The following is a 15,098-nucleotide window of genomic DNA, read 5'->3' as shown; positions in this document are numbered from 1 at the left end:
CTACTTACAATGTATGAAACTGAAAGTGAAAATGTGTTGCAAATTCATAGTAGTAAAGCTCCTCCTCTAGACTAGATGTTTGGTGTGCGTCTTCCAAGCATCTCACAGCTGCTACTCAGAAGAGGAAGACTGTAAGAAGTATTATCCTTTCAACAAACTTTGCATCAGTTAACTGTGAGTACATGAGGAATAACAGTATTACTGACCACTATATCAGTTGTACGACCTGGCAATAATTTTGTACAATTGTTTTTAGGAAAAACAATTGTCATTTGGATTGTGAATGCAGAATTAACCCCTTTCTGACATTGGACGTACTATCCCGTCGAGGTGGAGTGGGCCTGTATGACCACGGGATAGTACATCATAGCGATCGGCCGCGCTCACGGGGGGAGCGCGGCCGATCGCGGCCAGGTGTCAGCTGCCTATCGCAGCTGACATCCGGTACTATGTGCCAGGAGCGGTCACGGACCGCCCCTGGCACATTAACCCCGGCACACTGCGATCAAACATGATCGCAGTGTACCAGCGGTATAAGGAGGCATCGCGCAGGGAAGGGGCTCCCTACGGGCTTCCCTGAGACCGCCGCAGCAACGCGATGTGATCGCGTTGCTGTGAGGGTCTCTTACCTCCTCCTCCTCCTTGCAGGCCCGGATCCAAGATGGCCGCAGCATCCGGGTCCTGCAGGGAGGTGGCTTCACTGCGCCTGCTCAGAGCAGGCGCCGGGAAGCATAGGAAAAGTGCACGTCAGATCGCTGATCTGACACCGTGCACAGCAAAGTGTCAGATCAGCGATCTTACACTACAACATGATGCCCCCCCCCTTCCCCCCCGGGGGCAATGTTATAGTGTAAAAAAAAAATATTCCAATGTGTAAAAAATTTTTTTTACAAATTCCCCCCCCCAAAAAAAAAAAATATTGTTCCTATAAATACATTTCTTTATCTAAATTTAAAAAAAAACAATAAAAGTACACATATTTAGTATCGCCGCATCCGTAACGACCCCACCTATAAAACTATGTCACTAGTTAACCCCTTCAGTGAACACGGTAAAAAAAAAAAAGGCAAAAAACAACGCTTTATTCTCATCCCGCCAAACAAAAAGGGGAATAACACGCGATCAAAAAGACGGATATAAATAACCATGGTACCGCTGAAAACGTCATCTTGTCCCGCAAAAACGAGCCGCCACACAGCATCATCAGCGAAAAAATATAAAAGTTATAGTCCTCAGAATAAAGTGATGCAAAAATAATTATTTTTTCTATAAAATAGTTTTTATCGTATAAAAGCGCCAAAACATAAAAAAAAGATATAAATGAGGTATCGCTGTAATAGTACTGACCCGAAGAATAAAACTGCAGTGGTCAGAATTGTAAAAATTGGCCTGGTCATTAACGTGCAAACCACCCTTGGGGGTAAAGGGGTTAAAAACCTGAGAATGTCAAAGAAGTGTCACATTAAATCAGCTGTATTTGAACATTTCACCATCACTCAAGATAGAAAACATTATGTCTGTCAGTGTATGACAAATGATCCAGACGAAAACAAATGCTGTGAAGCCAAGATCAGTGCATATTCAGGCAAAGATGAAAATGCTCCTACCAGAGCTTCTAATCTAAAGAGACATTTACAGCACTTTCATCCAGAAGTACTGAAAGCAGTGGATGCGAATCACTGCATCCAAACCAATGAACCAGTGCCCAGCTCTTCCAGCCAAACAAAGGAGCAGAGAAATTTGCAGCCATCAGTTGCAAGATATTTTGTCAGTGACAAAGTTACTGTGACAATGACAGTAGATACATATAAAAAACAGATCATAGAGCTTGTTGTAAAGGATAGTGTGCCTATTTCATTATTTTCACGAACAGCTTTTATGTGTCTGAATGGGGAAATGGCCCGCAAGCTTAGTGTTTCTCTGGAGAGAGAGAGAGTATTAGAAAATTAGTAATCGAAGAAGCTTTTAAACAAAAGGAAGAACTTAAAAAAACTCTCAAGGGACGCTTTCTGTTTCTTAAAATGGATGCCTGCACACGTCACAGAGTGAACTATTTTGCCATCAATGTCCGATTTGTTTGTGACAAAAATGAAATAGTTACCAAGACATTGGCAGTAAATGACACCAAAGCTCATCACACCAGTGAGTTTCTCCAGGTCTTGGTGGAAAAGGTTCTGCAAGACTATGAACTTAAAAAAGAGCAAGTTCTTTCTGTCGTAACTGACAATGCTTCAAATATGATAAGTACTATTAAGCTAATGAATGAGAGTAATGATGGTGACCAGCAGCTAGAAGAACATTCTGGGTCCACAGACACAGAAATGTTTGAAATAGAGGAACACAGTATTGTAACTGAGGAGCAAACTGAAGTTGCTTCAGATGAACAGCAACATGATAGTTTAGATGATCTTGTTGAAACTGTGTCAATACGTTCTTTCATTCATCACATGCCCTGTGTTGTACATACGCTACAGCTGGCTATAAGAGACAGTCTGCAAGAAGGACATGGTGCTGCACTGATTGGCAAGGTGAGAAAATTGGCTACTGTTGCCAGAACCCCTAAAGTTGACTCAATTTTGAAGAGACGTGCTGGAAAAGGGGCAATTATTGATCAAGCCACACGCTGGGGCAGTGCTTACTTAATGATTCAGCGCTTAGTTGAACTGAAAACCTTTCTCGTAGACATGGCTAACCCTCAACTGACGCTAAATGAAAGTCAGTGGAATCAGGTGAATGAGCTGGAAAAATTACTAGAGCACCCATTTACAGTGACTAAAAAATTACAAGCAGAGGACTTAACTCCAGGTATTTTCTTAAAGGAGTGGAAGAACCTGATGTTTCGCCTGTCACAAAGAGGAGGGTTAATTGCAAGTGGCATTGCTACATCAATGAAACGGAGAGAGGAGCTACTATTACAAAATAACATTCTTTTGGCAGCTGTTTATGTAGACCCAATGCATCGGATTCTTCTAGATGATCAACAGCTAACTAAAGGAAAAGAAGCTCTGTTTGAAATAGCAGTAAGGATGAAAGGGTTGCAGAACAGTCAGGAGGAACAAGAAGAATTTGGTCGTCCTGCCACATCTTCACCCTCATCAACTGATGAAGAATTTAATATAGAAAAATATTTGGATCACAAAGACCGTGAAAAGCGTTCCCGCATAGAAGAGTCATCCCCATCAAAGAACACAGCCAGTATATTCCAGCAGAATTTTTCATGTGCACTAAAAGAAATTGAGAAATTTGACCGTTCATAAAAAATAACAGTGCAACAAGCGATTCCTCTGTATCCTGACATTGTCAGAGATGTTGCCCGAGTGGTTACTGCTTTGCCACCAACCCAAGTTAGTGTAGAGAGGTTGTTCTCTGCTTTCAAAATAATTAGATCAGATTTGAGGGCATCCATGAAGGAGGATCTGACAGAGGCAATACTTTTTCTGAGGACAAATTTATAGATTTCTTCTTATTAACTGCATAACAGTGTTTATTGCATATTTACTTACAAGAGTTTAGAAAAGTTTATAAAAGTTATTTGCTATATTCTAATTGTATTCTAATAAATATAGTTTTTGCTCTAAGTGGTCTGATTACTTATATGATGGTGAGAAACTGAATAAGCACGATGTTAATATTTGACAACAGTAAATTTATTGCTACGAATTGGCCATTTATGAAGGAGTCGGAGCCGGAGCCGGAGTCGGAGCCGGAGCCGGAGTCGGAGCCGGAGTCGGAGTCGGAACCTGATAAAATCCAGGAGTCGGAGTCGCAACTGTAGCTTACTGAGTCCACAGCCCTGCTTGTAACTATTGCCATATGCTTTTAAATAAATAATTACTTTTACTTTTTAACTTTTACCGTTTTTTTCCGCCGGATCGTTTTTTTTCTGCCAGATCCGTTTTGCCTCGCAGGATCTGTTTTTTTTCTGCCGGATCCGTTTTTTCTGCTGGATCCGTTTTTTCCACCAGATCTGTTTTTTTCCACCAGATCCGTTTTTTTCTGCAAGATCCGTTTTTTTTTACGCAGGATCTGTTTTTTCCTCCGATCCGTTTTTTTTCCGTCGGATCCATTTTTTTGCCTGATCCTGAGGAAAAAAACGGATCCTGGGGAAAAAACGGATACGGCAGAAAAAAATGGATCCGGCGGAAAAAAACGGATCGGCGGGAAAAAATGGATCTGGCGGGAAAAAAACGGATCCGGCAGAAAACAACAGATCTGGCAGAAAAAAAACGGATCCAGCTGAAAAAAACAGATCAGGGGGAAAAACTGATCCGGTGGGAAAAAACGGATTAGCGGAAAAACACAGATCCTGTGGAAAAAACGGATCCGGCGGGAAGAAAAACAAGTCAGGTGGAAAAACCGGATCCAGCAGAAAAATACGGATCCGGCGGAAAAAACGGATCCGGCAGAAAAAAACCGATCCGGCAGAAAAAAAAACAGATCCTGCGAGGCAAAACGGATCTGGCAGAAAAAAAACGATCCAGTGGGAAAAAAACGGATCGGTGGAAAAAACGCATCCGACAGAAAAAAACGGATCATGCGGAAAAAAACAGATCTGGCAGAAAAAAACGAATCCTGCGTAAAAAGAACGGATCTGGCAGAAAAAACTGATCCAGCAGAAAAAAAACGGATCCGGCGGAAAAAAACGGATCCAGCAGAAAAAACGGATCCGGCGGAAAAAAAACGGATCAGCGGAAAAAACGGATCCTGTGGAAAAAACGGATCTGGCTGAAAAAAAAAATCAGGCGGAAAAACCGGATCCAGCGGAAAAATACGGATCAGGCAGAAAAAAACGGATCCGGCAGAAAAAAACGGATCCAGCAGAAAAAAACGGATCCGGCGGAAAGAAACGGATCCGGCAGAAAAAAACTGATCCAGCAGAAAAAAACGGATCCGGCTGAAAAAAATGGATCCGGCAGAAAAAAACTGATCCTGCAGAAAAAAAACAATCCGGCGGAAAAAAAACCAGACCCGTTTTTTTCAAAACTTGCCGGATTGTGCCTGACGGCAAAAACCTGATGTGTGAAAGCAGCCTAAGTCTAGAGACTACAGCCGGCATCCTTACCATTGCACCACAAGCTCAAGTGATACCAGGTACTATTTTTATGAGATAAACCATTCACATACTGTATGGAGAGAATCTAAATGACCTTCTGATTCTGATGTTTGAATGTTTCATGTATCAGACTCAGGTATCAGAGTCAAGTATCAAACTCAGGTATCAGTCAGGTATCAAAGTCAGGTTTCAGACTCGAGTATCAAAGTCAGGTATCAGAGTCAGGTATCAGAGTCAGGTATCAAAGTCAGGTATCAAAGTCAGGTATCAAAGTCAAGTATCAGAGTCAGGTATCAAAGTCAGGTATCAGAGTCAAGTATCAGAGTCAGGCATCAGACTCAGGTATCAGACTCAGGCATCAGACTCAGGGATCAGAATCAGGTATCAGACAGAGTATTTATGATGTTTGACTTTGATATGTGAAAGTCAGGTATCAGAGTCAAGTATCAGAATGAGGTATGAGACAGAGTATTTCTGATGTCTGACTTTGATATGTGACCATGTCCTAAAATGAACACTGTACACCTGAAACGTATCGATGTCGCATATCATGTAACTTACATTGGTGATCCTGTTTTAGCCTCTACTGAGCACTTTCAGTGAATAAAGAAAGAAGTTTGTTCACAATTTTGCTGAGCTGGATTTTCTACTGTTTTGTGTTTGCTCCATGCCTTGACACAGTGTTTCCTGTGCTCTGAACACATAAAGTCTATTACAGTGAGCTGGACTCATTTTTATGTCAATTGTTTAAGATACACTTTGGTCATGGGACAACCTCATTAAGTATTATTCTTCAACTATAAATGTGATTTCTCGTGGATCTCATATTTCCTCTGTATTAAGACATCGGATATCTTGATGTAGCTAAATATAAGAAACTAGATGGTGGCCCGATTCTAACGCATCGGGTATTCTAACATATGTATATATGTACGTCGCGCTTAGCACAGCCACGTACAATATAACAAAGCCACGTAGTATATAACACAGACAGCCACGTAGTATATAGCACAGCCACCTAGTATATTGCAGCCACATACTATATAGCAGCCACATACTATATAGCACAGCCCACGTAACACAGACAGCCATGTAGTATATAGCAGCCATATAGTATATAGCAGCCACGTAGTATATAGCACAGCCCACGTAATATGTAGCACAGCCCACGCAGTATATAACACAGGCCACGTAATATATAACACAGCCCATGCAGTATAACACTGCTCACGTAGTATATAGCAGCCAGGCAGTATATAACACAACCCATGTAATATATAGCACAGCCCACGTAGTGTATAACACGCATCGGGTATTTTAGAATATGTATGTATGTACGTCGCGCTTAGCACAGCCACATAGCATATAGCACAGCCACGTAGTATATAACACAGCCACGTAGTATATAACACAGACAGCCATGTAGTATATAGCACAGCCACATAGTATATAGCAGCCACATAGCATATAGCAGCCACATAGTATATAACAGCCACATAGTATATAACACAGCCAACGTAACACAGACAGCCACGTAGTATATAGCAGCCACGTAGTATATAACACAGCCCACGTAGTATATAGCAGCCACGTAGTATATAACACAGGCCACGTAGTATATAACACAGGCCACATAGTATATAACACAGCCCACGCAGTATAACACTGCCCACGTAGTATATAGCAGCCAGGCAGTATATAACAGCCCACATAATATATAGCACAGCCCACGTAGTATATAACATGCATCGGGTATTCTAGAATATGTATGTATGTATGTCGCGCTTAGCACAGCCACATAGTATATAGCACAGCCACGTAGTATATAACACAGCCACGTAGTATATAACACAGACAGCCATGTAGTATATAGCACAGCCACATAGTATATAGCACAGCCAACGTAACACAGACAGCCACGTAGTATACACCAGCCACATAGTATATAGCAGCCACGTAGTATATAACACAGCCCACATAGTATATAGCAGCCACGTAGTATATAACACAGGCCACGTAGTATATAACACAGCCCACGTAGTATATAACACAGGCCACATTGTATATAACACAGCCCACGCAGTATAACACTGCCCACGTAGTACATAGCAGCCAGTCAGTATATAACACAGCCCATGTAATATATAGCACAGCCCACATAGTATATAACACGCATTGGGTATTCTAGAATATGTATGTATGTATATGTACGTTGCGCTTAGCACAGCCACATATTATATAGCACAGCCACGTAGTATATAGCACAGTCACGTAGTATATAGCACAGCCACGTAGTATTTAGCACAGCCACGTAGTATATAGCTCAGCCACGTAGTATATAACACAGACAGCCACGTAGTATATAGCACAGCCACGTAGTATATAGCAGCCACATAGTATATAGCAGCCACATAGTATATAGCAGCCACATAGTATATAGCACAGCCAACGTAACACAGACAGCCACGTAGTATATAGCACAGCCACGTAGTATATAGCAGCCACATAGTATATAGCAGCCACATAGTATATAGCACAGCCAACATAACACAGACAGTCATGTAGTATATAGCCCAGCCACATAGTATATAGCATCCACATAGTATATAGCAGCCACGTAGTATATAACACAGCCCATGCTGTATATAACACTGCCCACGTAGAATATATAGCAGCCACGTAGCATATAACACAGGCCACATAGTATATAACACAGCCCACATAATATATAGCACAGCCCACGCAGTATATAATACAGCCAACACAGTATATAACACAGCCCACGCAGTATATAACACAGGCCACATAGTATATAACACAGTCCACGCAGTATAACACTGCCCACATAGTATAAAGCAGCCATGCAGTATATAACACAGCTCATGTAATATATAGCACAGCCCATGTAGTATATAACATGCATCGGGTATTCTAGAATATGTATGTATGTATGTATGTCGCGCTTAGCACAGCCACGTAATATATAGCACAGCCACGTAGTATGTAACACAGCCATGTAGTATATAACACAGACAGTCAAGTAGTATACAGCACAGCCACGTAGTATATAGCACAGCCATGTAGTATATAGCAGCCACATAGTATATAGCAGCCACATAGTATATTGCACAGCCGACGTAACACAGGCAGCCACGTTGTATATAGCACAGCCATGTAGTATATAGCAGCCATATAGTATATAGCAGCCACATAGTATATAACACAGCCCACGCAGTATATAACACTGCCCATGTAGTATATAGCAGCCACGTAGTATATAACACAGGCCACGTAGTATATAACACAGCCCACGTAATATATAGCACAGCCCATGTAGTATATAACACAGCCCACATAGTATATAAAACAGGCCACGCGGTATATAACACAGCCCCCGCAGTATATAACATTGCCCACGTAGTATATAGTAGCCAGGCAGTATATAACACAGCCCACATAATATATATCACAGCCCACATAGTATATAACACAGCCCACATAGTATATAACACAGGCCACGCAGTATATAACACAGCCCACATAGTATATAGCAGTGTGGGCACCATATCCCTGTTAAAAAAAATAATTAAAATAAAAAATAGTTATATACTCACCCTCATCGTCCACCGAAGCTGTCCTGACGCTCGCGATATGGCCGCCAGCTTCCGTTCCAAGTGATGCCTATGCAGCATCAATAGTAAAAAGTTGGTCCGGGATGGGGCGACACACTGGCACTGACTGGAGGGGAGTAGGGGGGGCACTGACTGGAGGAGAGTAGGGAGGGGCCAATTCGCGGCCGGACTAAGCCTGTCGCTGATTGGCGACGCAGGATTTCCATTATATACAGACAGACCGAAGTACCCCTTAGACAATTATATACATAGATAGCGTGGGAAAATGTTCACTTACAGGAAGTCCTTTGAAGCCTTTTTTCTCTGTCAACCTCCAGAGTCCCTCAAGAACGGTCACCTTCATATGTTTGATTTCCTGATTAAATCTAACAATATAGGAGCGCAGCTAAGAGTCAGAGCATGTCAACCACACCACAACAAAGCAAGCAACAGAAAACGATACTTATACACTGTAATCATTAGTACAATGAAGAATAGAATGTTTGTATTACTTTAGGCTGATTGCGAATTCTCCAGAGTCTTTTACTCTCTGTCTGACCAAGAAAGTGCCATCAGATCGACTGGCCAAGAGATATTCAGCTTCTTTCCTTTCCATTGGACCCGCATACCTAAACATAAAATGGGATCATTCTAAAAACTTCATAATGATTCAAATAGATAGATCTGAATAGCTTGGGTCATTTAATTGGAGATGGGGAAAAAGATAAAAGAAAATAGAAATACCATTCATTTATACTTTACACTTCTTGTATGGTGAGGATCTGGCATTGAATAGGTTAAATGTACGTAATTTGAAGCTAAAGATGTTGGCTTTAGTATTAATGCACTACTTTGTACATAAAACTACCAATCTACTACATGTTAGTCTATGCAAATCTGCGCCAACAAAAACCTTTGAAAACCTATGCTTTTCCTTACAGTTACAGGCCACAGCCATTTTCCCAGCATATTAGCTAATAAAACCAGTCAATAACATTTGGAGCCCCCATTGTGCTGCCAGAAACAATTTATGTTTTTATATTACATAGAAAAAGAAAGGACTAGAATGTGAATAGCCTTCTGCATTTCCATAAGTTTTAACTATAGGGTTAAATGTAAAAAAATCAATGCACTTACCAAATAAAGGATGACAGGTTACTGCAGGCCACTGCGTTCTGCAAGTAATTGAAATTAAATATTAAAATGCTAAATAATTCAAAACAAAAATACAAAATACCTTAAAGGGGTTTATCACCTGAGGCCCTGCTCACCTTTCCTCCAACAAAATTTTCACAAATTCATAGATTTTTCTTGCAGAATTGCTTATTTTCTTCACCCTATGCTTCGTAAGGGTGAAGTTCGTGATAAATTGCACACAGAAAATTGACAATTTGAAAAATCTGCATTGCATGTCAATTTACGTGCAAAGTCGTAGGTAACATGTAGAGGAGATTTATGTACCTACTTAAAGAGGCTTTCCCATGAACAAAGGACATTTTAATCAATAGGTCTTGGAATAATAATAATTTCCACAATTGGATGCCATTACACAGTACACAGCAGAGGCACATTTATAAGATTATCTCAGCACAAGAACATTTTTTTTAAACACATTCAATTGTGGAACTTATGATTCCAGAATGTATTGATTAAAATCTACTTTAAAATTAACTTTATTCATGGAAAAATTCCTTTAAATACTAGGATATGTAGCGTATTTTGTGGAATTTTTTTACAATTGTTTCTAGAGTATTTTTTCAACGACATGTTTTAAAGGATTTTCTCTTTTTTTTTGTGAGGTCTTTTTACTGTCGTATTCCGGACAATTTTTTCAATCTATTGAATAGCGAAGTTACCTCTATCAGTTTTTAAGCAAAATGATGACAAAATGTTCCAAAAAAAACATCCAGTCATCTGCCGGTGTCTTTTGAGCTTTCCCATTGACTTGTATTTTAAAGTATAGAGAACCTTCTGAGCGAAAAGCGCCAAAAGATTGGTCAGATCATTTCTTTTACCTACTTGGTATTTTTAGAGACCTGAAATGGTCAAAAAGCTGATCATATGCGCAGCAAGTCGTTTTTTTTACATAGGAACGCTTATGTTCATTTTTTGAGTGATGGTTTTTCAGGCGGTTTCCGCAGCCTGAAAAAGATGTTGTGTGTACAGGCACTGATGTATTACTCTGTGGATGTTCAACTGGAAAAAAAAGACTATAAATCCACAGCAAGTAAGCACAAAAATAGAAAAATATATGATAGAAATAATTTTTAACAGTTTTATGTAGAATTAGGAAGTAGTTCTATCTATGTATCGCAACGGAAATCTAGAAATCATGTTTCTTCGTGATGAGTATTATGTCTATAAATGGGAAGTAAGTAATGTGTGGGAAAAACAGAACCGAAGAAATGCACTATAGGTTACTGAAATGATCCAATCTTCCAGATGGACAATAAATCAATTCCATTTCTATTTCTATACATTTTGCTACTTACTATGGAAAGTAGGGTCTGACTAGTGTTTATGTTGGAGGAAATACAAAATATACACACAGAGGTATGATTACAGCGGAGGCTTATACATGGTAAGTACGGTGTTATGGGCAATTACACATTGCAAATTTACAGTATAAAGCAGCATATTATAGATAAATGTTCCACTTACATATATATAAGGCTTCACCAGATTGCATGGGAAGAAGCCAATTTCATTTGTGGATGTATTTCGCCCCTAATAGAGAGATTAACATGTCACAGACACCAACTACAAGCGCACATCTTAGTAAAGCAGGAGCTTATTTCTCATGCGGTCCTGTCATCCACCATTTATACTCTACTATTGTAGCTGTAACAGTGACACATAGGAGAAATGTTTGCCTGTGAGATAATGATAATGGATATGAAACCCGTCATTAAAGGCAATCTAGCAGAAGAGAATAGCGTGACGTATAGGACAGTGCAGATTGTAATTTTTTTTTTTCTCAAACAATACATTTTTATTGAGCACTTCTGTTTTTATCGTACATAAGGCTAAGTTCCCGCTGTTCTTGACACTATTTTCGCTGAGCAAATAAACGCAGCTTCTTACAGTTCCCACTAAGTGGATGGGATTTATAGAAATCTCATGCTCACGGTGCTTTTTAATTTACGCTGCATACACGGACATGCAGTTTGTTTTTAAAATCCACAACATTTCAATTGCTTCAGGGAGTACGCTGAGTGAATTGTAAAATGCATTAGTGCGTTTCCCCAGCAGAAAAGGCTCTAAAAAAAAAAGCATGTAATGCATACATGACTGTATCAATAAAGTTTTGTCAAAGCCAAAGATCAGGAAGCACCAAAAACAAAGCAGCTTAATGGAAAACATGACATACAAACAAAAGACAAAAATCGCAGCGTCAAAAACACAATAAAAACATGCACTTAAAAAACGCAATGAAACAAATGCAAGTAACCTAATTTATTGAATGGGTGCAGAAATTCTGCAACATCAAAAATGCACCAAATAGTCTTCATATCTTCATGGTGACATAACCGAACAGTACAACCAAATACCATATAACATAGTAAACCTTAGGCCGGTGTCCCACTTGCAACTGCAATGCTAGAAACTCGCACGAGTCTCTCGCCTCAATACCTGGGCACTGCCGCCGGAGGTTCGGAACCGGGTATTGAGGCGTGGGTTTCTTGCATTGCAGTAGCAAGTGAGACGCCGGCCTTAGGGGGCAGCTTTTCACAGAATCTCCGCAATTGGATGCAAAATACCTATCCTTGGCTTTTACTGGAAGCAGGCTACATTCAGGTGACTGTGTTTTCTGGAACGGCGGTTTCCATGTGCACAGCGGACTGCCCCGGGCAGTACACTCACCAATGAGAGAGTGTGCTCGCCACCTAAATTCTAGGTCTGAAAAATCACAGCAAGCAATATTCTCATCTGTGTTTTGGACTAGACCACTGCATCTTATAATGGCAGGCAGCTCCTGCACCCATCAGCCTGGCGGACAAACTCAAAAAACTGCAAACGGACCCAGGCATCGATGAAATTTGCCTGGTGCAGTTATTTCAATTTTTGCCTCAGCCTGGTTTGTAGAGAAACAAACTGGAAATCTAGGTCACACACAGTGGAAGTTTTTTGCAGTCTGAGGGTACGTGCACACGCTGCGGATTACACTGCGGATTTTTCCGGACTGATTTTGGTAAATCCACAGGTAAACCGCACTGCAGGTTTCCTGAGGAATTACCGTGGATTTACAGCTATTTTTTTGTGGATTTTGTGCGGATTCCACCTGCGGTTTTACGCCTGCAGATTCCTATTATGGAGCAGGTGTAAACCGCTGCGGAATCCGCTCAAAGAATTGACATGCTGCAAAATAAACAGCGCTACGTTTCCGTGCGTTTTTTTTCTGCAGCATGTGCACTGCGGATTTTGTTTTCCATAGGTTTACATGGTACTGTACAACGCATGGAAAACTGTTACGAATCTGCAGCGGCCAATCCGCAAAGTGTGCACATACCCTAAATCTATAAAGGTTTAGTTTTGAAGAGATGGATTTGATTGGTATCAACTATTGAAATTTAAGGCATACGGAAATCTTTCTCTGTGTCTCTTTTAATTGAAAACCTCGAACCATGTGAATTGTTGCGGCCAATCTGTAGAACAACATTCACTGTGGGTTGTATTCGTTTTCCAGATATAGTGATGAAAACGTTTTTGAATTTATCTCTCCAGCTCTTTTCTGAGGGATTTTTTTAATCTGGCAGGATGTTGTGTTTGTTTTTACAGCCTACAGTATCTTCATGTGTCTAATCCTAGAGAACCCTCCACAAGTTTTATATAACTTATATATGAGGTTGAGCTCCATGTTTGATTTTAACCTTTGAGAAGGAGGATTTAGTATCTTTATAACCCGTGATTGAAGCAGGACATAAGACCTGCAGCCTTTGCTGCTTTGGGCATTGGTTAGGCTCTTTATGTCTATGTTGTGCTTACCATTAGAAATGGAAATCATGCCAAAATCCCGGCTACATCACGTTGTGATACACACCACTAGTGACAATCAAAACTGAATGATTTACATACAATCAGGTTTAACCAGTTTTCCCAAGGTGTCTGCATGCATCACTGTTTTCCACCAAATGTGATGGTATCTGGAACACAACTGAGCCTTGGGTTCCAACGTGAAAATAGCCTAAGGCCTCATTCAAAATTACGTACGCGTTCTGTCAGTAATTTTCATGAATAGAACAAATACCCACCAAAGTCTATGAAGCAGTTTAAATGTCTCATTTTTTTTGCAGGCTATACATCCTGCTGTGGCACCCCAGGAGTCCGGTTGCCACAATGGCATTGCTTCCCCCACGGGAAAGGGGGGGGATGTCATGCCTGGAGGTAAGAACAGATCCACTTAGCAGGCCTTCCTAACTCCAAACCAGAAGGGGGAGCTCTAAACCCGGTTTCAGGGTAGCTTCCCTATAAGTTCTGGTCCGGAGGAGGAGTTACAGGCAGTCTGTGTGAGGCAGTGAAGAGAGAGGAAGCATGTGAGGACAGGGAAACTGGGAGTCAAGCTGCGATTGAGCTCACTCCCAGATTGAGTGCAAGAAGTCGGACACCGGGGTCAGAGGTTGTGTGGGAACTGTATACCCCACAGCAGAAACCGGAGGGCAGGAGATTGCAGGTTTTCTAGCCACAACTGACACCCGAAGGCACAGCACCAGATTAGAGCCCGAAGGGACATCTGTAAAAAGGCTTGAGGTGCCTGCCATGCCGGTAGTGTTCCACCTAAGGGACAGATTGAGAGAGGGACATGAGGAAAGCTATTGCATTCAGAACCCAGAATTCAGCGCAGGGAGGAAGGCTTCCAACCCCATCTGGCTAGGGGGATTCCGAACCACTTCCAGGCTGCCCGGATTTCAAACATCATCTGTAATCTATGCCCTGGACTGCAATTTCACCAGTAAAAGGTAAAGAGACTGCAAATCCTGTGTCCTCCAATTATTTCCTGCACTCAACCATCGATCATCCCTAACATACTGCATCGGGAGCCCTGGGGACTAAGCTCTACCTGTAGGGAGCTATACCAACTCTGCTGCGATACCATCGGACCCAGCAGATCCCTTTAAGCAGCGTCTGCTATCATGGTGGCCAAGTACCACAGGTGGTGTCACGAACATTACTACATTAGACTTTATTTGCCCCTACACTTGACCCCCACTTTTATTGGACGCCCAGGGCCATGGACCGGGTCACTGGTGTCGTGACACATCCCTTTAAGAACCAGCCTGGTACCAAGTATCCCACGGCCCATAAAAGTCTATGGGTCCATAAAAATCTCCGGCAACACATGGATGACATCAGGGTGCAGTATGTGTGATGTCCGTGATTACAACCCCTGGCAAAAATTATGGAATCACTGGCCTTGGAGGATGTTCATTCAGTTG

General features: G+C 41.3%; 1 protein-coding gene across 1 annotated transcript in view; it reads right to left on the bottom strand.

The window, feature by feature from the left end:
• Positions 1-8,917: 8,917 nt before the first annotated feature.
• The window catches only part of VAV1 (vav guanine nucleotide exchange factor 1), a 203,611-nt gene continuing 197,430 nt past the window's right edge, over positions 8,918-15,098 (bottom strand). Inside the window, exons 21-24 of the mRNA XM_069759816.1 lie at positions 11,326-11,391; positions 9,802-9,839; positions 9,177-9,293; positions 8,918-9,050 (exon numbers count right to left, since the gene is read on the bottom strand). Of these exons, the coding sequence (XP_069615917.1) occupies positions 8,918-9,050; positions 9,177-9,293; positions 9,802-9,839; positions 11,326-11,391 (354 nt within the window). The remainder of the gene's footprint in view (positions 9,051-9,176; positions 9,294-9,801; positions 9,840-11,325; positions 11,392-15,098) is intronic.

The sequence above is a fragment of the Ranitomeya imitator genome, chromosome 3 (genome assembly GCF_032444005.1).
Source record: "Ranitomeya imitator isolate aRanImi1 chromosome 3, aRanImi1.pri, whole genome shotgun sequence".
NCBI lineage: Eukaryota > Metazoa > Chordata > Amphibia > Anura > Dendrobatidae > Ranitomeya > Ranitomeya imitator.
This window is presented reverse-complemented; position numbering and strand designations above follow the sequence as displayed.